Genomic DNA, 26058 nt, shown 5'->3' with positions numbered 1-26058 from the left:
AGGAGTCTGGGGGGCTACAGTTCATAGGTCACAAAGAGTTGGACATGATTGAAGTGATTGAGCCCCCCCAAAATTAGATAATACATGGAAAGGACTTAGAATGATACTCAGCATAGAGTAAGTGCTAATAAATATTATTTTTTTTAACATAAACCCAATTTTATGGATAATTTGTTGTTCTAAAACATTTTGCAGTAAATGAAAAGCTACAGTATCCAAAACAGCCTTCTGAATGTGAGTAGCTTAGATTGGCCCTATTTTGAAAGTAGGGCTTCCCTTCTCTGGCCTCTCAGATTTCCTCCCGAAGCCACAGGGATTGGGTGTTATCTGAATCTAAGAGTAGGGTAGTTAAAATCCCTTTTCTGGCCAAAGAAAAGCAGTGAATTAGAGGAGATGGGATGTGGTAGCAGCAGCGTGTCTGCACCGACTCTATTATCATGGCACCTCCTTAAACACTTCCTGGGCAGATGAGTCATGCTTCCTGGAACTGTCTGTTAGAGGAAGTTTGCTTCTAGGATGGCTGGCATGTTGCTTAGAATTCAGAGATAAGCTATTTCAATTCTAAGGAGAACCGCTCTTCAAAACCACACATAAAAAGTGAAAACAATGTGTGAAATATTTTAATTGAGGACTCTGTACCAGATACGAATCTAGCATTGGACAGAGCAGGATCTGGATTCAAAGGAGTTTAGGATAAAGTGTATCCATTGGTTAATTAAGCCAAATACTTTGTAGTGTCATTAAGTATAACAAGAAGCATTTTAGAAGACTTTGAAGACTCCACAGTTGCCCAAGTAAAATGTGATTTTTTAAATTACAAATTTAAAAGAGAGATGTCTATCTCAGTATGACCAAAATCTCTTTCCTTAAAAAATGCTGATCATTTCTCAGTATCCCTTACAATGAAGAATTTTCATGTAATTGCATTACTTTGCTGCCGTTAATGAGGCAAACACTCTAGGCTTCAAAAGAGAGCCTTTGCTCTCAGATTCAAAAGAAATTGTGTTTTCCCTCTCAATATCCTCTCAAACATGAAGGACAGGATCAGGAAATATAATAATCAACCCTACCAATAATTTCCATACTACCTGGAAGCCAGTGAAAATTCCATTAGATGCTCAAAACTTGAAAGTGCTCTTTGCACACTTCCTTTCCTGGTGGTCCTCAGCTCACTTTGCTCCTCAGACCACAGGCATCAAGTGCATGCATGTAAGTCCCCTTCCACCATCCAGCAGGCACATGGCATGGAGGAGAAGATGTCGATCAGAAGGCTGAATCCAAAAGTTAAGAGTTGCTGTGAATTTTGACTAATTACACTGATTGACTACTTTTTACAATGGGAAAAGTTTTCCACCTGCAACATTTCAGAATTTTGTCAAAAGCGACATATTAAAAAAAATTATTTATTAATGGCTGTGCTGGGTCTCTGTTGCTGAAAGCGGGCTCTCTGTTTGCAGCCAGCAGGAGCTACTTGCCGTTGTAATCTGTGGGCTTCTCACTGCGGTGGCTTCAGTTGTAGAGCAAGACTCCAGGTGCATAGGCTCAGGAGCTGCAGCATATGGGCTAGTTGCCCCAGTGCATGTGAGATCGTCCCGACCAGGGATCAGGTGTTCCCTGCATTGGCAGGTGGATTCTTAGCAATTGTGCGCTGTGCTGTGCTTAGTCGCTCAGTCGTGTCTGACTATGTGTGACCCCATGGACTGTAGCCCACCAGGCTCCTCCGTCCATGGGATTCTCCAGGCCAGAATACTGGAATGGGTTGCCTTTCCCTTCTCCAGGGGGTCTTCCCAACCCAGGGATCAAACCCAGGTCTCCTGCATTGCAGGTGAGTTCTTTGCCATCTGAGTCACCAGGGACACCCAAAAATACTGGAGTGGGTAGCCTATCCCTTCTCCAGGGGATCTTCCCAACCCAGGAATAGAACCGGAGTCTCCTGCATTGCAGGCAGACTCTTAACCAGCTAAGCTACCTGGGAAGCCCCTTAACTATTGTAACACCAAGCAAGTCCAAAAGTGACATCTTTACCCTTCAGTTCTTACATGCACTTGTTTATTGAACAAGCTTTCTTACTTATTGAACAAGCTTTCTTTTCTCCCCGTCCCTCAATTGGAAAAGAGTGTGTGGCTGTGCCGTGGGTCCTTCCAGCTCCAGCTTCTATGGTTTCATGTTGCGCTATAGTTATCTCCCTGTTTCTGAGTCCATCTGTAGCAGATGGTGAGGCTCTTAGGAGGCAGAATAATTTTTTTAAACGTTGAATGCTTCACAGTAGTATAGCTGGCAGAGGAAAGGCTGTGGTTCATGGAACTAAATGTTCATCGTACACACTGGGGGAGAGCATACTTGACTTTTAAAGCATTTCACATCCCACTGTGGAGGGAATTAGGTGCTTATTGGTCCATCAGTGACTATCAGAATTTATGTTAGTAAGAGCTCTTTAGTCCCTGAACAACTGAAAGGATGCTTTTTTTAAAATACAGAATTAGTCTAATTAATAACAAAAGCCTAGTTATGATTTTACAAAGGAAACATTAGGGACAAAATATGGTTTTAAATTAATGCTGAAGATTACCTTATATAATAACATTTTAATGGGCTAATTTTCAGGGATAATCTTGAGATACATGAAAAAGATTATAGAGACAGACAGTACAATATTTTTAGTAGACCAGCTGGGTATCTGAGAACCTAAAAGGGTATGAAATTCTGAGCCTGGAAAAATATTACCAATACATATCTACCTTGCTATGTCAATAGGGTCCCAGAGATAATACTTTGAAAAATAAACTTATCTGATCACATAGGAATACAATCATTGCAGACGATTTGGAAAATATAGGAAAACCTAGATAAAATAAAAATAACACAAACTATATCAGTACTGATAATATTTGGTGACATTTACTTACTAAAGTCCCTCCCTATTTTATTTTAAAATTCAAAGAGGATTATTTTGTACATACTATTCTTTATTTTTTTGTGTGTGCATTCTTAAAACTTTTTATTTTATATTGGAATCCAGCTGATTAACGACATTGTGATGGTTTCAGGTGGACAGCAAAAGGACTCAGCCTTATATACATGGATCCATTCTTCCCCCAAGCCCCCTCCCATCCAGGCTGCCCCATAACATTGACTAGAGTGCCCTGTGTAAGGCAGTGGGTTATCCATTTTAAATACAGCAATGTGTACATGTTGATCCCAAACTCTCTAATTATCCCTTCCCCCATTCTTCCCCCCTCCATCATAAGTTCTGTACTTTTATTCTTTAATGACTTTTTAAACATGTAACAGTAGCTTGCAAATGTTTGTCTTTGTTATTTATTACACCACATCATTTGCAACATTAAATGTTTCATCATCACAACTATCCATTTTCCTTGAGAAACACTTAAAATCTTTGCAAATGTCCACTATTATAAACAGTGCTGAGATAAAATGTCTTTGTAGTTAAACATTTGCATGCATCCATGTTTAAAAAAAACAGGCAAACAAACCAACCCAAATCAGCCTTGGTGGCATCTAAAATAAGTAATATGTAGAAAGCAGAAATAAATATCCATGCACTATTAAGAGAGGACAGCAACTAGCCACCACATGGAAAGGTGACTGTATGGTCTGTATTGGAGTCCAACCTTTAATTCAGAGCGACACAAAATAATTCCAAATGTGGGCTTTCAGTGGGTTTCTTGGTCTCATGCAAAGCTCAGGGCTGTGAGTCATTGTTTAATTTTAGACGGGTGCCTCATGCTTCCTGCCCCACCCTGCAGCACATGGCGATGGCTTTTCCTGTGCCTGGTGGGAAGGGGGGAGTCGGGGGCGGGCAAGGTGTGCCTCTGTACCAACTGCACCGTGCCCACCCTGTGTCCCTTGCTGGAGGCTTCACCCCCACCCTGCCACCCCCCGGGGTGTCACAGAGCCAGCGGCGCTCTGCTTATGCATGTTTATTTAAGCATCTGTCTAATTTATCTTCCACAACTGGATTGCATTTTTACCACACCACCCCCCTGCCCCGCCTCCCCGCCCAGGTTCTTGCCATCCATAGTGGGGGCCTTTCACCCTCCTAGATGAATCTTGCTTGGCAGTTTCTTCTGTTCTTACAAGAACGTCTCAAAGCCTTTCAGATTTAAAGTAAACTCTGAAAGTTCCAAGTTTATCCAGGAGATTTGCATGTAAACTTGGACAACAGTGTTCTCAGTAACTGTTCTAACAAAGCAGCTCCCATAGTTCCTGGTACAGTTGATGCTGGGGTGGGGAAAATATGAAGAGGTGCTCCAAGAATTCGGCAGTTCTTGCTCCTCTCTGGAGCTCCCATAGCCAAGCAGCCGGAGCTGCAGGCTGGCCAGACGGAAAGTGGGGTGGAGGCTGCAACAGGAAAAAACACACTTATTTTGCTATCCAGTGGTTGCTCCTTGATCTGTCACCAGGGCAGCCTTGACAGATTGCCCAATGTTCTTTTCACCACCAGCCCTGTGATGAACCACTACCTCCCTCTACCCACACATTCCATGCTTTCAGACTCCCCCACTGTATGATCTGCACTGAGCTCTGCACCCCACATGGCAGGGATGGCCTCAGTCTACACACAAAACCGGGTTGTCATAGCAACACCCTGCCCGCCATGGCCCTCCATCTCCTCCCAAGTGATTCATTGATTTCTTGCTTCCCTGTCTGGTCTGCCAGGGATGATTTCTGAGAAATATTTTACATGAGTCAGTTCAAATTCTTTCTACCCATCATATTATTTTCTGTCAAAGTTATTTCCGGTAGAGTTTCTTTAGAAGCAATGTTGGTTCCCTTTGCCATTGACTAAGAGTTAGAATAACGTTTGAGTCCATATGCCAGGACTCATACCCAACCTGTTATATGGTTCTTTTGGTTTGCTAGCCACAATAACCCTGAGACAAGTACCATTAAGAGGCCAAGTTTGCAAAGAACTCTTAGCTTATGGAGGTTAAGTAATTTTCACAAGTTTATGTTCTAAGTGAATTTTAGAACTAGACTGGACTTTGAGTCTCGAGCCCAACACTGACCATATTCAGCTCAGTTCAGTCACTCAGTCATGTGTGACTCTTTGCAACCCCATGGACTGCAACATGCCAGGCTTCCCTGTGTATTCTGGCCACCTCTTCTTAATATCTTCTGCTTCCTCTAGGGCCATACCGTTTCTGTCCTTTATTGTGTACTCTGATATGTTCCTGCAGTACAATCACTGTCCTGCTCTCAACTGAAATATAATCTTCTACTAGTGACCTTGACTTTCAAAAGCCACTCTATGAACTCACTGAGTGTAGTTCTCAGAAATTTAGCTATCTTCTTTACATTGACCAGAAGTTTTCTTCTCTGAAAATATTAGGAACTCTCTACTACACCTAGAATTCTCCCTCATAGCAGATGAATTATTTTAACTACATGCTAAACTCTAAAGGACAAAGTTTTTTTTGGAGTTTTTAAAGATTTGTAATAAGAAATGGACCAAATTTTTTTCCAGAAATGTTTGCATATTTTAATGATATCTTCCCAAAGAAGCTCTTGATTTAATTTCTTTATATGAGCTTTATTTGATTATTCTTAAAATTAATGCTCCATTATAAAAATTTTTTTCTTCCAGAAAAATTTCAAGTAAATAAGGAAAACAGTACTTAGAAAAGTATGAACTAGCTGCCAATCTGTAATAGAGAGGGCTTCCTTGGTAGCTCAGTGGTAAAGAATCTGCCTGCAATGCAGGAGACCCGGGTTTGATCCCTGGGTTGGGAAGATCCCCTGAAGAAGGGAATGGCAACCCACTCCGGTATTCTTGCCTGGAGCATCCCATGGACAGAGGAGCCTGGCAGGCTACAGTCCATGGGGTCACAAAGAGTGGAACGTGACTGAGCAACTAACACTTCGCTTCACTTCTATGATAGAAAGGGTTGAGTTTTAGTTGTTATTCACTGTCATTCTAAAATGAGTTTAGAATAGAAGTCTGTCTATACATCCCAAACTGAGATAGGAGTTAGTTATAATTTCATTCATTAAGATCACAAATTTTCAAAATCATCAAAGACTTTAGCAACAAAGCAGTGCTTGAAAACTACATTTCTGTTCTGAGCATCTTACAGTTCATAAGGTTGATTCATACTGAGGGAGCAGGTGACACTAGCTGACATTCCTTCAGGCTTGAGTTCCAGTGATTCATAAAGTACCTACAGAAACCTTAATGTTACAAAAATCTCACTCTGTCAGTGGTGAGTCTTTGGTTTTCTGTCTTCCATTTGTATGCATGAATCCATACTATTTTGGAGTCCACAGATCATTTTATGTTGCAACCATAGTCTGAAATCTCTAATGGTCTCATCAGCCATGCAAGCGCCAAATCATCAAACCCGCGCAAAGGAAGCAGATAGAAGTTGGTAAATGTGGCTTAGGCAAGAGATTTCCTTCCTCTCTGAGTGTCTTAAGAGTGGTTGAGATATTTCAGGCTGGCGTGTATGGTGGAAGATCTAAAACACAAAAATCCTAAATGAATCTTCTTAAGAGAACAGCTGATAAGGTTCTACACAGGAGGTTTTGTACACACACAGATCCACATGTGAAGATACATTAAATGGCAACTTGAAAACATGAGCAGCATTTTAAGTATTAAAAAAAAAAACCAACCAACCCGAACCTTTAAACACAGTTGTACAAATTTGACCTTCATATTCAAAGTAAGAATGTCAATCTTTTGCTTCTTAATTTCTACAAGTTTTCTTTCTATGGACACAAGTCCAACCTCAAACACTGTTCAGAAGGAGTAAATCTTGAAGCTTTCTAAAAGCAGGGGAGCTGGTACCCTTCGCAGGACCGAGCTGCGTGCTGGCCAATAGTCCCAATGAGTCACAGCTGGAATGTCCTGTGGTTAAGATTCTGCTCTGAAAACAAAATCAGGAGCCGCAGGCACCAACTGGTTTCCATGGTAACCGGTATTTGTGTACTTTGAGAAATGACTGTTCCTTTTTGTGTGGTAAATTTACGCGGGAATGAATTGTTGAGGTGACGTTAGCCATCTGTGTGAGAATAAATAAAAAGCCCCTGATTTAATTAAGTGTAAACCTTAGAAGGATGTAAAATTAGGGATATGGGATTTTTCTTCTAGAGAGATTTTGTTCTACACTAATTAATTTATTTGACATTATATTTAAGCATTTTCATCCATGTCTATTTGATGCTTATTTGGATGTATCAGTCTCTCCCCTCCAAAGGCAAAAAGAAACTAATTGTTATTCATCACTGTTCCTCTCAAACCCCCTCCCTTTGCCCCCATCCCCCAATTCCATTCACAGTGTGTTATTTAAGAACCACTGGGATTCAGGGGCTCTCCTTCAATGAAGTAATCCCATCCGGAAGGAAGAAAAAAAAATCCCCTCCAAGTCATGTGAAAATGTCACATTTCTTAACCTTGCCGAGCTGGGAGGCGAAAACACTACACTGATTCTGACCTTGAAGAATCTCAAATACGGTTCCTAACAACGTCACCTAGTGTTTCAGAAGATCCGTGAAGTTCAGGGTGACTGAGGTCCTAGAGAAATCTTACCTCATTTTGCTGGATAAAGATGAAGTAATTAAAGTTTTGGTCATTGCACTAAAAGTTCAAAATGAGCCTTTTGGAGTGGAGAACAGTGGAGTGTTTTCTGGCTTATCATACCTCGGCTTGGGAACAGCATGTTTATTTTTGTATTAATTAGTTTTGAATTGGAATTCATATACTAGGTTTAATAAAAGAACTCTGTGGCTGAAATAAATACCCTACAATGAAGCAGTAGTTTAGGAGTAAACAGGTTGCAACACAGACTCCTCCCCTACCTCTACCTCCTGCAGTGGATGGAGGGGTCGAGATGGGAGGTGAAGGGCTGTTTTTGTTTCCTCTTCTTTTTATGTGGCTTTCTTCTTTCTCTCATTTTTACCCCCTCTTTTGACTTCTGTCAATCATCTACAACCTTAGAAGCTTGATCATAAATACACATATTCAAAGCAGCAGTATTTAAAAAATTAAAAGGAAGATGAAGGGATAAGACTGAAAGATAAACCCCATCTTTATGATTTGTATAAAATGCTTAGGTTTGTACCTAAGGTTGAGTAAGTGAGTGAGTGCAATTGTGGGGGAAGTGGTTGCAATTCTTCACTGAAGCTATATCAGGAATCTGCCCTGGACAAAGCCCTATGCTGGGCTTTGAGGGGATTTGAAATGTGGTCTGGGGTCTACAGAAACTTGAAATCAGTAGGGGAGACGGGCACACATCTCTATCACCAGAATGTGACGATTTCCACAAAGAAGCACAAATGAAAAGCTTAGGGATTTCAAAGGAAAGCTCATTTATGACTGTCTACAGGGATTAGGGAAGGCTTCATGGAGGGGATTTGTAGAATTTGATTATGAAGTTTTCTATGCTTGGGTCAATATGTTTCAAATGGTATTTTCTATCATAACATTTCAGCTAATAAAAATAATTTTGTCAGTATGGAATTTGTTGAATCCAGATGCTACATTTACATACAAATACATACAATTACACATACACTCACACATACATGCACATGTCTATACTCTCCAAGGGAAAAATAAAGGAAGCCCGTGATCAGACATTTTCTGTTTTATTGTGACAGGCAGCACATCCCAAGGGTAGGTGGAACAAAGTGTTTAATGTGGACACTAGGGGATGAAAAGAAAATACAATGTTCTGAGTCCTAAGGAAGCAAATCTTTGTGGATTATCATTATTTTTTCCTGATTGAAGAGAGAGAGGTGGCAGAGAGATTTTTTTTTTTTTTTAGTTTGGAGATGTATCTCATGAAATTAAGCAGATAAAGTGTACACAACAGAGTATATAAACACCTCAGTGGGAAAATGGGCAAAGACCTCAGCAGAAAAGTTCCAAAAGAAGAAAAAGAAATGCATAAGAATCATGAAAAAAGTCCCAATCCCAAAGTAACAAATTCAGACGACTACAAACAGAAAACAAATTTGCACTATTAGCCCCAGGTTTAATAATAATTTTAGTCAAAATTGCCAAAGTTGTACTGCAAGAAATATTTCCATAAACTTCTGGTGGGAGAATAAATTTGTGTAAAATTTCTGGTGAGAAATTTAATAATACATATCTAGAACCATGAAAGATCCTGTTCTTTTGATTTACTCCCTTTAGAGGAATCTTTCCTAAAAGAAATTTAAACTATCAAACAAAGATTTAAATTTATTTGCCCTTAAATTGGAAATATCTTAAGTGAACAATTGGAGAAGAAAATGGCAACCCACTCCAGTATTCTGGCCGGGGAAATCCCATGGGCCCAGCAAGAATACTGGAGTGAGTTGCCATTTAGCCTGATAGGCTGAAGTCCATGGGGTTGCAAAGAGTCCTTTGTGACTGAGCAAGTAGCACTAACTAAGTGAACAATAGCAGAATTGTAATGTAAATACAGCGTATTAGCGGTATGTTATGCCACTCTTAAAAATGTTTACATAGCCTATTTAGTGACAACCTTAGTGAAAAACGGGGAACACAATTAAATGTGTAGCCCAAATTGATACACACATATTCACACATTTCCTTGCACATAGATGTACATGTATATATACAAACAAATGAAAAAAATGTTGGTAAGAGAAGCTTCTGGTACTAACAAAATATTAACAATGGTTCACTTTCAGTGGGATTAATTTTTGTTATTTTCCTTTCAGAACTTTCTAAACTGTCTGATTGTTTATGGTTAGTATTTATTTTTAAAACTTGCAGTTGTAATACTGTTATTCATCTAGCATCTCTTACATGTGATTCATATGTGAACCCATCTCATCCAGGCTAGCATTTCTGTCTTCTGTGCCTGGATTATACCTTGGAGGGACCTCTCTGTGCATATAATTATCTATTTTTAATTCCTGGACTCAGCCCACCTCAGTAGATTGACCCTTAACTTTTGAACCAAGAAACAGCTTTAGCTGCATGCGTGGACTTTGCTCTTCAGGCTGCTGTTTTCTCTCCGATTTCAGCTCTATGATGGCCCACAGCGGATGAAGCGCTTCTGTGGAACAGACGTTCCGCCTTCAGGGAGCACCACTGGCTCCACGTTTCATGTGCTGTTTTATACGGATGGAGTTGGTCACCAAGAGAAAGGGTTTCAGATGCAGTGGTTCATCCAAGGTAAGCTGCCCCCCCAACCCCCTGCTGATCTCAGTTGTATTTGGTAGTTGCTCTTTGACCAAGAATCGTTCCCTTTTCAATTCCATGTTTGAAAACAATTCCATCCACCAAAAGTGGAACATGAACGGTGCCAGGCTTTAGAAAGTTTACTCAGACATTGGTGGCTCTCGGAGAATGGAATCCTCTTGGGGTTAAGACAGGAGGTGAAGTCCAAGTGGACAGGATTTGGGTATCCGCTTTAGGAGGTGCAGCAGTAAGTCCCTTACAAGAAGGTGGGAGCATCAGGAAGTTTCAAGGGGTGAAGACCTGAACCTCGTTGTGGCCAGCAGACCACAAGGCGCGATGGAGTCTCTCAGGAGAGTGCAGCAGAATGAGATTTAAGACTCACCTTGACACTGATCAGAGGAGGACTGACAGGGAAAGAAAGGAAGGAGTGAGAGCCAGAGAGAGTAGGCGGGTGAGGGGGAGGATTGGGCTGTGAGGGGGCCGAGCAGGAAGCCTGAGCCTCTGATGCACCAAGCCAAGGACAGGCCATGCGCTTGAGGAGGGCACCTGAGAGCCTCCTGCAAGCTGGCGGTTCTGAAAGCTGGCAGGCATCATCACTCCTGGGAAGATGCAAATTTGTTTTAGACACAAGTTCTGAAACTTCTAGACTAACCTCATGTGACCCAGTGAAGAGGGAGAGGTCCCCAGGGCAGTGCTTCTCAGAACGTGGTCCCCCAAGGCAGTGTCTCGTAGGATCTGTGAGAAATATTGACCCATCCCGCAGATGTTGAATAACAGACTATGAGGGAAACCCAATAGTCTGTGTCTTAACTAGTGTCCCTGGTGAGTACATTGGAGGACCACAGTCCTAGAGTGACCCAGACCTGAAAATGCAGTCCTTGTGATTATTTCATGAGCAGTTCTCAGCCAAGGGCATAGGGCTCCCTTGTATGATTCAGTCAATCTGAGAGAGAAGTAGAGTGGCCATGTTACACTGGGGATCACACACAGACATCCTAAGCTGTGGTCCCACTGTCACAAACAGGGTGAGCCCAGAGTGAGAGCACTCGAAGGTGTGTTGAGGGTTTTTAACATCATGGAGCATTAATGATATGCTCCGCAACACTCAGTTCAGTTCAGTTCAGTTGCTCATTCGTGTCCGTCTCTGCGACCCCATGGACTCCAGCATGCCAAGCTTCCCTGTCCATCACCAACTCCTGGAGCTTGCTCATGGAGCAAGCTCATGTCCATTAAGTCGGTGATACCACCCAACCATCTCATCCTCTGTCATCCCTTTCTCCTCCTGCCTTCAATCTTTCCAAGCATCAGGGGCTTTTATACTGTGTCAGTTCTTAACATCATATGGTCAAAGTATTGGAGTTTCAGCTTCAACATCAGTCCTTCCAATGAATATTCAGGACTGATTTCCTTTAGGATTGACTGGTTGGCTTTCCTTGCAGTCCAAGGGACTTTCAAGAGTCTTCTCCAAAACCACAGTTCAAAAGCATCAATTCTTCTGCACTCAGCTTTCTTTGGAGTGCAACTCTCACATCCATACATGACTACTGGGAAAACCAGAGCTTTGACTAGATGAACCTTTGTTGGCAATTAATGTCTGCTTTTTAATACGCTGTCTAGGTTGGTCATAGCTTTTCTTCCAAGGAGCAAGCGTCTTTTAATTTCATGGCTGCAGTCACCATCTACAGTGATTTTGGAGCCGAAGAAAATAAAGTCTGTCACTGTTTCCATTGTTTCCCCATCTGTTTGCCATGAGGTGATAGGACTGGATGCCATGATCTTAAGTTTTTTGAATGTTGAGTTTTAAGCCAATATTTTCACTCTCCTCTTCACTTTCATCAAGAGGCTCTTTAGTTCTTTGCTTTCTGCCATAAGGATGGTGTCGTCTGTGTATTTGAGGTTACTGATATTTCTCCTGGCAATCTTGATTCCAGCTTGTGCTTCATCCAGCCCAGCATTTTGCATGATATACTCTGAATATAAGTTAAAGAAAAAAAGAAAGAAAGAAAGAAAGTGAAGTCACTCAGTCGTGTCCGACTCTTTGGGACCCCATGAACTATCGCCTACCAGGCTCCTCCATCCATGGGATTTTCCAGGCAAGATTACTGGAGTGGGTTGCCATTTCCCTCTCTAGGGAATCTTCCTGACCCAGGGATTGAACCCAGGTCTCCTGCATTGGAGGCAGACGATTTACAGTCTGAGCCACCAGTGGAGAGTAAGTTAAATAAGCAAGGTGACAACATAAGCCTTGACAAACTCCTTTCCCAATTTTGAACCAGTCCATTGTTCCACATCTGCTTCTAACTATTGCTTCTTGACCTGCATACAGATTTCTCAGGAGACAGCTAAGGTGGTCTGGTATCCCATCTCTTTAAGGATTTTCCACAGTTTGTTGTGATCCACACAGTCAAAGGCTTTGGTGTAGTCCATAAAGCAGAAGTAAATGTTTTTCTGGAATTCTCTTGCTTTTTTGATCATCCATTGGATGTTGGCAATCCATCCTTTGCCTTTTCTAATCCAGCTTGAGCATCTGGAAGTTCACAATTCACGTACTGTTGAAGCCTTGCTTGGAAATTTTGAGTATTACTTTGCTAGTGTGTGAGATGAGTGCAATTGAGTGGTAGTTTGAGCATTCTTTAGCATTGCCTTTCTTTGGGATTGGAATGAAACTGACCTTTTCCAGTCCTGTGGCCACTGCTGAGTTTTCCAAATTTGCTGGCATATCGAGTACAGCACTTTAACAGCATCATCTTTTAGGATTTGAAATAGCTCAGCTGGAATTCTATCACCTCCACTAGCTTTGTTTGTAGTGATGCTTTCAAAGGCCCGCTTGACTTTGCATTCTAGAATGTCTGGCTCTAGGTGAGTGATCACACCATTGTGTTTATCTGGGTCATGAAGATCTTTTTTATATAGTTTTTATAGTTCTTCTGTGTATTGTGGCCACCTCTTCTTAATATCTTCTGCTTATATTAGGTCCATGCCATTTCACACACAACTGAAGATCTCTATTATATACTCAAGAGTGTAAAGTGTTCTGTTATTGTGAACTGGAGATTGAGACAAGAATGGGAGTTTTGGGGCTTCCCTAGTGGCTCAGGTGATAAAGAATTCGCCTGCAATGCAGGAGTCCCAGGTTCGACCCCTGGGTCAGGAAGATCCCCTGCAGAAAGGAATGCCAACCCACTCCACTATTCTTGCCTGGAGAATTCCATGGAGAGAGGAGCCTGGTGGGTTACAGTCCATGGAATTGCAAAGAGTCAGACGTGACTGAGTGAATAACACACAAACACACATGGGTCAGTATTTAAAAATATTTGATGGTAAGCCACAGTATAATTGAAATATAGATTATGAATTCCCAAGCACATGAGCTGTGATAATTAAGCTTGTGAAAGTTCTGCATTGTCCTCTTCCTCAAGATTTAACCTTGGAATGTCAATTTTTTTTTATCTATTAAATGAAGGGCCTGAATTGATTCATCTTTGTAGTACAGTCCATCTTTAGTATTCTGTGATTCAGAAATAGGGTGACTCAAATGCCTGACTCAAAGGGATCTAGAGACAGTGTGGAAAGACCTAGAAGAAATATGGAAAATCTTGGAACATGACCCAGATTTTTCAAGAAGAAAGGGTCTTTTCCAGAACAGTGTTTCTCAAACTTCCTTGTGGATATGCATCACTGGAGATCTTGCTAAGAAACAGATTCTGATGTACGTGCTGAGGTAAGGCCCATGAATCTGCAGTTCTGAGAAGTTCATAGGTGATGCTGATGGGATATCTCTGTAGACCATACTTGGAAAGTTTTCTCTTCTTTAATCTCTGAAGCAGTCTCTGAAGCAGTGAGGTTCTTCCTCACTGGGGCCCCAGCTCTTATCCTTCCAACACTGAGGCAGAAAGTGGAAAGTAAGAAATGCCACTCACAAGGCTCAGGGAGTAGGGACATGGTCCTCACCCCGAGATACGTGGCATTGGAATTACCTGGAAGTTTTTCTGAGTACCAGTGCATGGGTTCCAATATGCAGAGATGGGATTCCATTGATCAGCAGTGGGACCTTGACTATCCTTAATTATCAAAAGCTCCCTAAGGAATTCTGCCATGCAGCTAGGATGGACAATTTTAGGAGCAGTAATTTGTTTTGCTGGCAATATCCTTTTCTTCAGTAGACTGCTTCCTCTCCCCTCCTGGCTGTTATAGCCATACCAGCCCAGGGCCACACTAAGGAGTGTGACTTCATGGTCATTATTGGCTCCACTGCATAACTGCATCACTAAGACCACACCAAGGAAGATGATTTAATGGATAACTTTGGGTACACTGGATGACTGTGTCATGGGTTCCTCCAGTCAATGTCCTAGGCATGGCTGAATCCTCTCCTGAAAGCTTTGGGTTTTGGTTGGGAAAAGCTTTTTCTTCCAGGTCCATTTGGAACCTGTCTTCATTTGGGAGACTCAAAGACAGCCTCTGTCTGTTCTTTTTTCCTGTTTATTTTTTCAAAACTTACTCCCAATGGCTGAAAACTTGCTAGGCTTGGAATCAGAGTTCAGCAATATTTCGTAAAGCAATGTTCTGCCAGATGGGACCAGAACTGAACAGTTTTTTTTCTAAACTCTGTGTTGCCCACTAGATATAAATTATGCTTGGGAAGAACTTTCTAGAAGGGGAACTGTTAGTGATCTAGATCTGTGCAAAATTAACTGTCATATTCAGTAGCTACACAGCCCTGAGTTTATACTCTGCATCTGAACTAGGTCCTTAATTCAAGGCAGCCCAAGAAGAGGGGACAACAGGAACCACAAGGGTCAGGAAGGAGGTCTCTGATGGAGGAGGTTCCCTCACTTCTCACCCACTGCTGGTAAACTGAAGACATAGATCTGAATTTTAGTCATCCATGTGTTCCTTCCACAGATATTAAGGAACTGTTTGGGGCCAGATGCTGTGCTAGCGCTGGGGACCCTGTGTGACTCCTACCTACAGGCCTGGGTCCTACTCTCAGAAGTAGCCATCTAGCAAATAAATGTACAAATCTATATAATATCAGCTGTGTGATGATGCCCCGGGAGCACACAAAAGGGGATTTGATGTGCACGGGAGGCTAGTGTATGAGGGCAGGACGTTTGAACTAAAATCTAAGACTAAGCAGGAGTTAAGTAGGCAAAGAGGAGAAGGGGAAGGGTTCCCAGTAGAGGAAGGACCCTGTGGTGGGAGGGAGCAGGGTCAGGGTGAGAGGCCCACAGGCCAGCGCAGCTGGAGTCCAGTTTCACAGGGAACTGTGCTGGGGGGGCTGGAGAGTGAAGCAGTTGCTTTGGGTCCCCCACTGTTAGGGGCTCAGGCCACATAGGGGTCATACCCTCTCTTTCCTGCAAACCCTTCTGATGTCAGATAAATTTCTTTGTATGCATCTTTTTTGGGGAGATTATCTGGACACTGAAGCATTTATGACCTTGAAGTATCACATGTACTTACAAAGAAAAAAAAATGACTCACATCTAACCATATTCACTTGAAATATTATGTTAGTTTTCAGTTGTTTTTCTTGTAACTTAAAAAATTTTATACAATTTTTGAAGGTTACTTTCCATTTATAGTTATTACAAAATATTGGCTTATTTCTCATGCTGTACAGTGCATCTTTGAGTCCATCTTACATGCAGTAGTTTGGTACCTTCCCCCCGCCCCCACCCCATATTGCCCTATTCTTTCCCTCCCTTCCCACCAGTAACCACTAGAGTTTGGTTCCTAGTTCTAGTAACACTAGATAGAGTTTGTTTCCCCTGACTGTGTGTCTGCTTCTATTTTGTTGTTGATGTATTCACTAGTGTGTCGTACTTTTTGTATTCTGCATGTAAGCAGTATCACGCAGTATTTGTCTTTGACTTCAAAGAGATGACTTTTGAGTAGGATCTGGAAGCACTGAAACAATGTGGCATGTTGTGGGATTTTAATACAAAATAAAATGCAAAATGCAGAGAAATAAATGTAAAACAAGTACAAGAGCCAAACAATAAAATTAAAAGTGAGTCTCAATTTTTTAAAGTACAGTAGAAATATTCTTGAATGTGTATGTGTGTGCATCCATGTGTGTCCATGGATCTGAGCACAGCCCCCTCAGATCTCCATCTCAGAGTCAGGATGCAGTGTCCAGGGCCCAGGACACCCAGGGTGACGCTGGCTGGGAAGCTGTTCTTGCTCACCTGATCAAAGCAACTACTTCTTCCCACTAGAATCAAATCTCCTTTCAGCCCTCTTTCCCCGCCCACTCTCTCCTAAATGATGCAGTGAGAACTCCAAAACCCTCTTCATCAGGAGCTCAGAATCGGCAGTGGCATCATTTCCTGACCATGGCTGCTGGAGGAGAATCCCCGTGCACGTCATTCATGTGGCCCACTAATCCATAAACCCGTTCTCAAAATGTACCTCTGTGTGGCCCACACAAATCTTCTATTTGCTCTGAGAAAATGGGCCCACAATCCGAGCTTTCTCTGTGGGCGCATCCTTAAAGCGGCACTGTGAGCCCTGCCTTTCTGCAAACCATCAAAGAGAATCCCACTCTGCAAAGAAAGAAATGGCCACAGTTGCACTGCCTGGCTAAACGGTCCACAGTATTCAGCGCTCACAGCATTGTCCGGGGGCTGCATTCCGCCCAGAGGCCTGCGTCTGGGTTGCTGAAGGAAATATAGAACCTCTGAGCTCTGTGTGAATAGGGCCCCCCAGGCCAGCTGCGCACACCCCCTCACCCGCTCTGGTCACCCCTCCCAGGGGCTGTCTTTCACTTGGCAATGGAATCCGGCAAACAAACAAGGTCAAGGAGCTTTGTGAGTGAAAGAGTGACATTTGCCAAGGGAGAACCGCCCCACCCCCCCCAACTGGGAGCAGCAGAGGAAGGGCGAAGGGCACGGATGGGAGGTGATGTCACCCTGCGCTCTCACAAAGGAGAGCCTGGCCTTTTCTTTGCAGAGACAGATGACATCAGCCTCTTGAATGGGGGCTGTTTCCATTTTATCATCTTTTTAGCTAGTAACAAGATTTCCCGAGCCTTGAGAGTTTTTCAGAAATTGGCTGGGGGTTTATGAAAGCCGTATCCTGATCCTGCAAGACTGGCTTTATTTGCATGTGAGCCAGCGCCTTCTTGACCACCTGTGGACATGCAGAACTGTGTCAAAGCGCTTCTAAAAATTGCATTTTGAGAGTCCTGGCCAAGAACCTCCTTGAGATCAGCCGTGTTTCTTGTAAACCTTCCCTCTGTTCTTTCCCTCAGGAGGTCATTTCAATAGTCTTTGTTATTGTTGGTCTTTCAGGGGAATTCTTCTAATTTGTCATTTTTATTCCTTTTGTGACTTAGACTTTGTGGGCTGGAGTTTCTGGGAAGCTCACCCTTTGAAGACAAAGGTTTTATCTTTTGTAATTCCGTTAGCCATTGGCCTTACAGGAGAGTGCTGGGCAATTGGCCTGAGAGTGTGGGACCCAGTAAACTGGGCTCTGTGAGCAGATCTGTGGGTCTCCTTCCAAAGACTAGGCAGTTTGTGGTTTTGCATCATGTGGTAGTGATTACTCCGGGCCTCTGAACAGGACATGTTTCATTCAGTCATTCATTCAGTCAACCAACGGGTGTATATTTATTCACAACCAGGATCTGGGCTTGGTGTTTGTAGAATGTAGAGAGTGCATTTCTTTGTTCAGGCCGCCATAATAGAATATCATACATCAGGTGGCTTAAACAACAGAAATTTATTGCTCATGGTTCTGGAGGCTGAAGTCTAAGATCCAGGTGCTGGCAGGTTTGGTTTCTCCTGAGGCCTCTATGTTTGGATTTGCAGATGGCAGCCTTCAGAGTGATTGGCCAGAGACAGCCTGGAAACTAACCCTATCACCATAAAACCCAAGACTATGAACCACATGGCAGAGCAGTTCTCCTAGGTTCCCTTACCTTCCTTCTTTCTGCCCGGGCACCCCATCAATAAAGTCTCCTGCTTCATCAGCAGATGTCTCTTCAGACACTTCATTTCCGGGTGTTAGACAAGAGCTCACTGTACAGCCCTGGAAGGGGTCCTCCTTCCTACTACATGTCCTTGCATGGCCTTGTCTATGTGAACCTACTGATGTCTCTGTGTGTCCGAGTTTTCTATTTGTGTAAGGAAGCCAGTCAGGTTGGATTAGGGCCCCCTCTGGCAGACTTGCTCTGCCTTTATCACCTTTTTAGTAGCCCTGTGTCCAAATGCCGTCACATTCTGAGGTGCTGGGGGTTAGTGCTTCAGCGTGTTGATTCTGGGGGGGCAGTGGGAGAGGTACAGTTCAACCCATAACAGCGAAGAAGGAGACAGTATCCTTGACCTCAGGGAGGTAGTCATGTGGTAGGGGAGACAGACAGATACACAGAGTGCAGAATCCATGACTGTGATGTCCTGGGGGCTGGGAGGAGACCTAGGCTGGCCTCAGGTCTCCTTTGAAAGGCCCTCCAGGCTGCTTTGATATGTGCACTGAGTTTTAAAGAAGAAACAAGAATCAGTCAAATATCTGGGAGACAGAGACATTTCTAAGCAAAAGCAGGGAGACTTGAGTTGATGGTGCCGAAGTTTTTCAACAGGCAAATATTTCATGTAGAGCAGGAGTCCCCAACCTTTGGATCTAATGCCTGATGATCAGAGGTGGAGCTAATGTAATAATAAGAGAAATAAAGTGTACAATAAATGTAATGCACTTGAATCATCCCATGACCATCCTTTTTACCTTGGTCCGTGGAAAAGTTGTCTTCCACAAAACTAGTCCCTGGTGCCAAAAAGGTTGGGGACTGCCGATCTAAAGCACAAGTTCCAAACACCAACCCCAAATAGCTTATTGGGATTCAAAATTGCTTTGTGAAAATATCTTATGCTTTATGTATAAAGCACAGATACACAGTACAGAGCAGATATATAGTATATCTGTGATATTAAATTTTTTGAGCAGTTGGCAAAAAAAAAAAATATCCAACAGCTTCCTTAGAAGGACAATAATGAACAAATGATTGAGAAAATCCTGAGCTGAAGGGAGGGCAGAAGTCAAGGTGGAGAGGGTTGTCAGAGCCTAGTGGATAAGGGCCATCGCAAGAGCTTAGATTTTATTTCATGTAGTCTGTCCTGTCTCCTGCTTCTGTGAGATGCAGACATCCACAGCAATCTGGAGGTGCAGTGCTCAGAGGGAAAGTGATTTTTAAATTGCGGTCAGCAGAGATTCCGGGGCAGGCTTGTAAGGCTGGGCTGTGAATCATACTGTCTGGTCCTCATCTCAGGCCGAGACCTTTCTCTCTGCTGCTGACGAATTGCTCTCCCGTGTCATTTCCTGCTGGGCGGTAATAGAATGTCCCAGAGAAAAGTGGTAAAACACTTCTCCCACTCTGCCTCGAAAGTAACTTCATCTGTGCTCAAGAATGTGTCCTTTGTTCAGTAAATCTGTAAGCAAGCTCTTGATAAAGACAGATGGATAAAAGCATAGACTCCCGTGATTGATTATGTAGTGTGATGAAAAAATCTTCTTCAGTTTGGGTTGAAATTTAAGTAAAAGAGAGACCTTTTAAAAACGTTAGTTCTGTTTAATTTAAAAGTTATTTCCCCAACTGTTAACTAGGCTTTCTTCTTAGCATTAACATTTACACATGCTATATCCTTCTGTACTTATTCTGGCCACTTCAGCATATTTGATATTTTGGATTTTTGTCTTTGTTACTCTTGGAAAACATTTAAGCCAGGAGACTGAAAGTTGTGTGCAGTCTTAGTGGAGAACCAAGGCACAGATTGTTGTATTATGGTACTGTGTCTGATTTTTATTTAGGGCAGATTCTCACTTAACATCTTTTTTGGAAAGAGGTTCTTAATGGATGATGCTCATATAAAAATGAATCTGTTTGGATGTTTGTAAAGTTGGGATGATAACATACGAAGAAAATCACCCAACTGTTCTTGCCTTGATTTCACAATTTTTCCAGCAAGGTCCTAGTAATCAGAGGCTGCATTGAACCTATGTAGACATTTCACTATGAGTGGAAAAGTTAAATCCTGACATTATTTGCTTCCCTGACGACAACAGAAAATACACATACACATAGTTGACCTTCATGCAATGTTGGCTCTGTGTCTCGTAACCAGTGGCGACCTTGTAGAAAGCTGGCATCCCAGTTCCCACGTCGCTACTGTGTGAAAGGCTGAGCTCTATTTCCATCGCTACTTTTCCAAACAGTTAAAAAAAAAAAAAGTAAAAGTAAAATAACCCTCAAACAACCATGACCTTACCAAATCATACATTGCACAACTTGTAATAGTCCTTGAGATTTGGGCCAAAAAGCAGGGCTTTCTCAAATCTTCTGTTTGTGTTCTGGTTCCTTGGCAACAACACCCCTGATGGACACTGCACACACTTTCCAGGGGATTCCACACTTTTCTGTACAACATGAAACACGAAACCACACATTTTTTCTTTTTTGTAGTTTCAAATTTTGTAGCAGCCCCAAATGACTAAATCAACACAAACTGAACATGATGTTCTGTATAGAACATACTTTTTGTCCCCAGAGATTTCTCCTTTTGAGCATTTACTTAAATATTGCCGTACTTAGCTCTGACCTTGGGTGTCCAAGGGCTCGTATTTTTGTATACGCCCCTGAACGTTCAGAGAAACTAAAGCCAGCCTTCAGTGGGCTTGACTCACAAAATCAAGTGAATCTCCAGTGTGAGATGGTAACTACATTCTAGAAGGTTTATTCTAATTTTGAATTCTCTGTTTAAGTAATGAATTTGACATACCTTGTCTCTGACTTCTTTCTCCTTCCTGTTATACTTACAGACTACTCACAGGCTAAACAATATAGATTTTACTACCTACATGTAATTTAAAAATATTTTTTTTACATGTTTTTCTTTCTTGGCCTTGTTGTGAGGTATATGGAATCTTAGTTACCTGACCAGGGATTGAACCTGAAGCCCCTGCATTTGAAACACAGTCTTAATCACTGGACCACCAGGGAAGTCCCCCTAAATGTAATTTTAAATTTATTTTAAGACATTAATGATGATAAAAGTAAAACCATGTTGCCTTATTAACGGCAAACGAAAATATGCTTTACATGGTTGGTGCACTGATTTAATTGATACCTCGTTTATTATTACTAGACCAAGTAATTATCTAAAATTTTGATACTATAATTTTTGAAAAGTTGGTGCTATCATTTTACCATGTACTAGATCTTTTGGCTAACACTTTAAAAATACAGTCTCTTTTCTTCTCTTACTAATTCTCTGAAATCAGCATCTCATCCCCATATTATAGATAAGAAAATTGAGAAAGGAGTCTTGGAAAAGTCAAGTAACTTCCCCAAACTCACAGTGATGGAATGAGGACACAACTAAGTGTGTGGTGTTGAACACCTAAGCCTATGTTTTAAACAGCTGCACTCTGCCTACAAGCAAATAGTTTCCCCCAGTTTTTCTTTGCAAAAAAGATGGAGTAATATTGCAATGCAGAGAAGGTCAGAGCTTATAGTAGGTAATTTCGCAGCTAAGCTCCCACTGAGGATAATGGGTGTTTTCAAATGAATGTCTGCCATCTTTCCCAAGTAAATAATGTTCCAGTTCCAAGGTCTCCCCCTCTAAATTGCACAGTTTCTTCTTTCTTCAAGGTCTGCAGAGCAATGATGGGGTGAAGCTCATTACTTAGTGAACAACTAGTTCAAAATAGCTGAGACTGCTTGTCTGTCCTTCAACAGTACTCACTTTTTCATAAAGTTTCTTTCTCTCAAGTAGCTGCATATGGTTGCAGTAATTCTACAATTTGAGCTGGGATAGACCACAGAGATCATCTAATCTGTTACCATGGTTTAGTTATGCAAACTAGCTTACAAGAGAAGTGATACAAAGTGACAGTAGCTACCCCATAATAGATCAGTTGCAGGAAGTGGATGATGGGAATGGACTGGAGCTGATCTTCAATAATTTAAAAATGTCTAAGAGAGAATGATTGATTTCTTCTGAATTGTAAGAATAGAATTTCTACTGGGAAACCATTTTTTATCTTGGTTGGAATGAGTACATGAGATGAAAGAGGATGTAGTTAATCAAAATGAAAAGATGACAAGGTCGACTATACTTCTCTGGGTCAAAAAGAAAGATTTTTATTCTTTCATATAAAGGAAATTAAAATTCATATTATGTGTTGTTGTTGTTCAGTCTCTCAGTTGTGTACAACTCTTTGCAACCCCACAGACTGCAGCATGTCAGGCTTCCCTGACCTTCACTATCTCCTGGAGTTTGCTCAAACTCGTATGTCCATTGAGTTGATGATACCATCCAACTGTCTCATCCTCTGTCATCCCCTTCTCCTCCTTCTCTCAATCTTTAGCAGCATTGGTGTCTTTTCCAAAGAGTTAGCTCTTCACAACAGGTAGCCAAAGTATTGGAGCTTTAGCATCAGTCCTTCCAGTGAATATTCTGGGTTGATTTCCTTTAGGATTGACTGGTTTGATCTTCTTAATGTCCAAGGGATTCTCAAGAGTCTTCTCCAGCACCACAGTTTAAAGGCATCACCTATGTGAAAAGTCCTAAAATATGGTTACATTGAGTTCATGTTTCTTTTCGGTATAGTAAGCTGAAACTGATCAGTTCAGATTCAGAACATCTCAGAGAGCCCAATGGCTATGATGATTTTAATTTTGATTATTAATATGACATCTTATGTAGGAATTTAAAAGTCATTTAACAACTATGGACAGCATTGATTTTTGAGCTTCCTGTATAATCCTTGTATCTATTTTCCAAGTCATTAACTTCATGTTATGACCATATTCTTTCACTCTTTTTTTTTTTTCTTTCTGTCCCTACCATTGAAAACTGATTACTTCATATCCATTGCTGTATGGAACACATTTAGACAAAATGATTATCACAAAGTCTGGGGCAGTGATGAAATCACTGTGGAAGATGAAACTCTAAACAGTCACCCTAAAATCTAGAGTTGGCTTCTAATGTGATACCTAGCCTATGTTTGTTTCCAGTTTTCTCAACTTTGTGCTGAGTCTGAATGTTTCTGTCCCCTCAAAATTCACGTGATGAAACCTAACTCTTAAGGTGTTAGGAGTGGGGCATTTGGGAGGTGATTACGTCATGAGCATAAAGCCCTCATAGCTGGGATTAGTGAATTTATAAGAGGCCCCAGAGAGGCCTCACCCCTTCTGCCATGTTATGTGTACACCCACAAGAAGGCCCTTAGCTCACTTCCTAGGGCAACTGTAACAAAATACCACAACTGGGTAGCTTAAAACAGCAGAAATGTATTCTTTCACAGTTCTGGTGTCTCGAAGTCCAAAATCAAGGTCAGCCTGGCCATTCCTCCTAAGGCTCTAGAGAAGAATCCTTCCTTACTGCTTCGAGCTTCTGTTCATTGCTGGGAACCCTTGGCTTTCATTGGCTTGATGACATGTAACTGGAGTTTCTGTTTCCATCTTCCCGTGGCCCTCCTCCTTCTATGTCTCTGTGTCCAAATCTCTCATCTCTTAGAAGAGCACCAATTATACTGAATTTCAGCCCCTGTCTAATCCAGCATGACCTCATCTTAACTTTCTAACATCTGCAAAGACCCTTTTCCCAAATAAGGTCAGATTCACAGGTTCCTGGGGGACACCATTCAACCCAACACGGGAGCCTCTGCAACTTTGACAATTCTCCCCTCTCTTGGAGTCTCCGGCTTTGTCTTCCTTCTAACTTCTTTTTTCTCTGGAGAATTTCCCATTCCTTGGTCTTTGTGTTACCTAGTTTCCTTCTCTGATTTCATGTCATGATTGCTTCTCTCTGTCCTCACAGAATCAGTGCTAACCCACAAAATCCCCCCTGCAAATTGTACTAACAAGTGAGTCAGATGCATTTGGGGGCCCCACTCATGGCTTTGGTTTCAAAGAGGGCTGTTGACCTGATTTTAGTCTTCTCTTTTAGGATGAACACCTGTCATTTGCCTTTCTCCTACATCCCAGGACTGTGGCATATACTTTTATACTACTGAGGGTTTAACTGATAAAACCAGTCACCTCTCAAGGTTTGCAGCAGAGAAAGTTTTTATTTTTAAATTATAGAAAAACTATTAAAATAGAAATCATTCATTTTAATGAAGTATATGAACATCATCATTTGTTTAAAATTGATTTTTACTGTACTTTGGCTTTTCAGCTTCTTTTAAATATGGATCACTGATTTCTCAGACATTTCCTTCCAAGGTTAGAGGGTAAGGATGTGAAGATATCCCATTCGGGTCCATTCTTTGTTGCTTTTCCTCCAGTATCAGAGTGCTTGGGCCATGCCACTCCCAAGCTGGCAGGTCTCCTGGTGCTCTTGGTTTATGGAACATAGTTTCAGAAAAATGCCACGTTTACAAAGGTTTGAGCAATTGTAATTGCAGGGAACACAGAATATGCTTTTAAAACTTTGTGCCTCTAATTCCGTAACCCTTTCTTTGCTGATTTGCTTTTATTAAAACTCTTGTGTTAAAAGCAAAAAGTAAAAATCAACCAAACCACCCCAAACCTTGAGGGTGGAAGATACATAGATGTTTCTCATTGCCATTGTTCTGTAATTTTATAACTCACTGCTTGTTTTAGATCAAACTTACAAAGAAACCCCAAAACAGTGTTAGCAGAGTTCTTCTGTGAGAAAGATTTAAGTTATCTTCACAAGTGAGCAGGTTTAACAACAACTTTTAACTCTTTCTTGTTATGAGTTCCGTAGATTAGCATGCTTCCTGCTGATAAGCTGGAAGCATGGTCAGCATGCTTCCTTTCAGCTGATGACTGGGAGTTTGGAGGAAAACAGAATCAACCAGATGATCAGTCACCAAAACTAAAAGCTTTTAAAGATTAATTAATTATAACTGAAAAACATATGATTCTCTTCAGGGTGTTATCTTATTTCACTTCAGCTGATATCTATTGATATTAGTATATTAGATTTGTTAGATTGGCCTCAAATTAAATGAAAAAGATTCTTACTTTTTTTTTTTTTTTTTTTTTCTGGTTGCTATGATGATATTTTGCCTTAGTAATGAGGGTGGTGTTGAACACTGCCAATCCAGGGCCTTAGGGATGAAACGCCCAACTAGTCATAGTGGAGAGAAGGCAGAACCTGGAAGTAGGGGATTGGGGAACAGGAGGGGGTGGCCAGGGAAGGTTGGCCCCAGAGCCGCCATTACTGTGTGATTTTACATGTTCAGCAGCCTTCTTGAGCCTCACTTGGGAGATATGATCATTCTTGCTGACCTCGTAGAGTTGTTATGAATCTCAAATAAGATGATGTGCTCGTGAGAAGCACATGGAGAAACTGTTCACTGCCGTACAGATGTGAACTATCTTTATTGTAGCTTCATGAATAATCGATTTCTTATATCTTATTGGGTATTCACGGTGACTCTGTAGCTGGTATGGTAGTTCCTCTCCAACTCTAAATCTTTCTCTAGTCTCGTCCCAGGTCTGGATAAACATTGGTTCAGTTGTAATACACAGTATACGTGGAGTGATTATCATATGCAAGACACTTAGCTAAAAACTATACTTTGGTTTTTTCATTAAATCTATATCACAGCCCTATGAGGTTAAGTACTAACACTGTTACAGATGAAAACACCGTGGGTTAGAAAGGTTAAATTAGTCATCCGACGGGTAGCACAGTCAAAGCTGGAAGTTCTTTTGTCTTATGCCACGGCCTGTGCTTTACTTGGTATGTTATTATATTTCCAAAAGTTCTGCAACCTGGTGTGCAAATTATGCAACTATGAAATCATGTCATCTCCTCCATGAAAATCTTCTCTTACCAGTTGGATACAAAGAGCCACCATCACTCTTTCTTCTGAATATGATCCTTCAGATCTCTTGATTCAGCACTCCATTGTCTACTCCT

At 41.6% G+C, this 26058-nt stretch overlaps 1 protein-coding gene across 1 annotated transcript in view; it reads left to right on the top strand.

Annotated features, from left to right (window-relative positions):
* Positions 1-26058, top strand: part of CUBN (cubilin) — a 257101-nt gene that overhangs the window by 82741 nt on the left and 148302 nt on the right. The window contains exon 28 of the mRNA XM_065921175.1: positions 10003-10153. Coding sequence (XP_065777247.1) covers positions 10003-10153 — 151 coding nt within the window. The remainder of the gene's footprint in view (positions 1-10002; positions 10154-26058) is intronic.

The sequence above is a fragment of the Muntiacus reevesi genome, chromosome 2 (assembly GCF_963930625.1).
Source record: "Muntiacus reevesi chromosome 2, mMunRee1.1, whole genome shotgun sequence".
NCBI lineage: Eukaryota > Metazoa > Chordata > Mammalia > Artiodactyla > Cervidae > Muntiacus > Muntiacus reevesi.
Note: the sequence above shows the minus strand (reverse complement) of the source record. Positions and strands in the feature narration are given on the sequence as shown.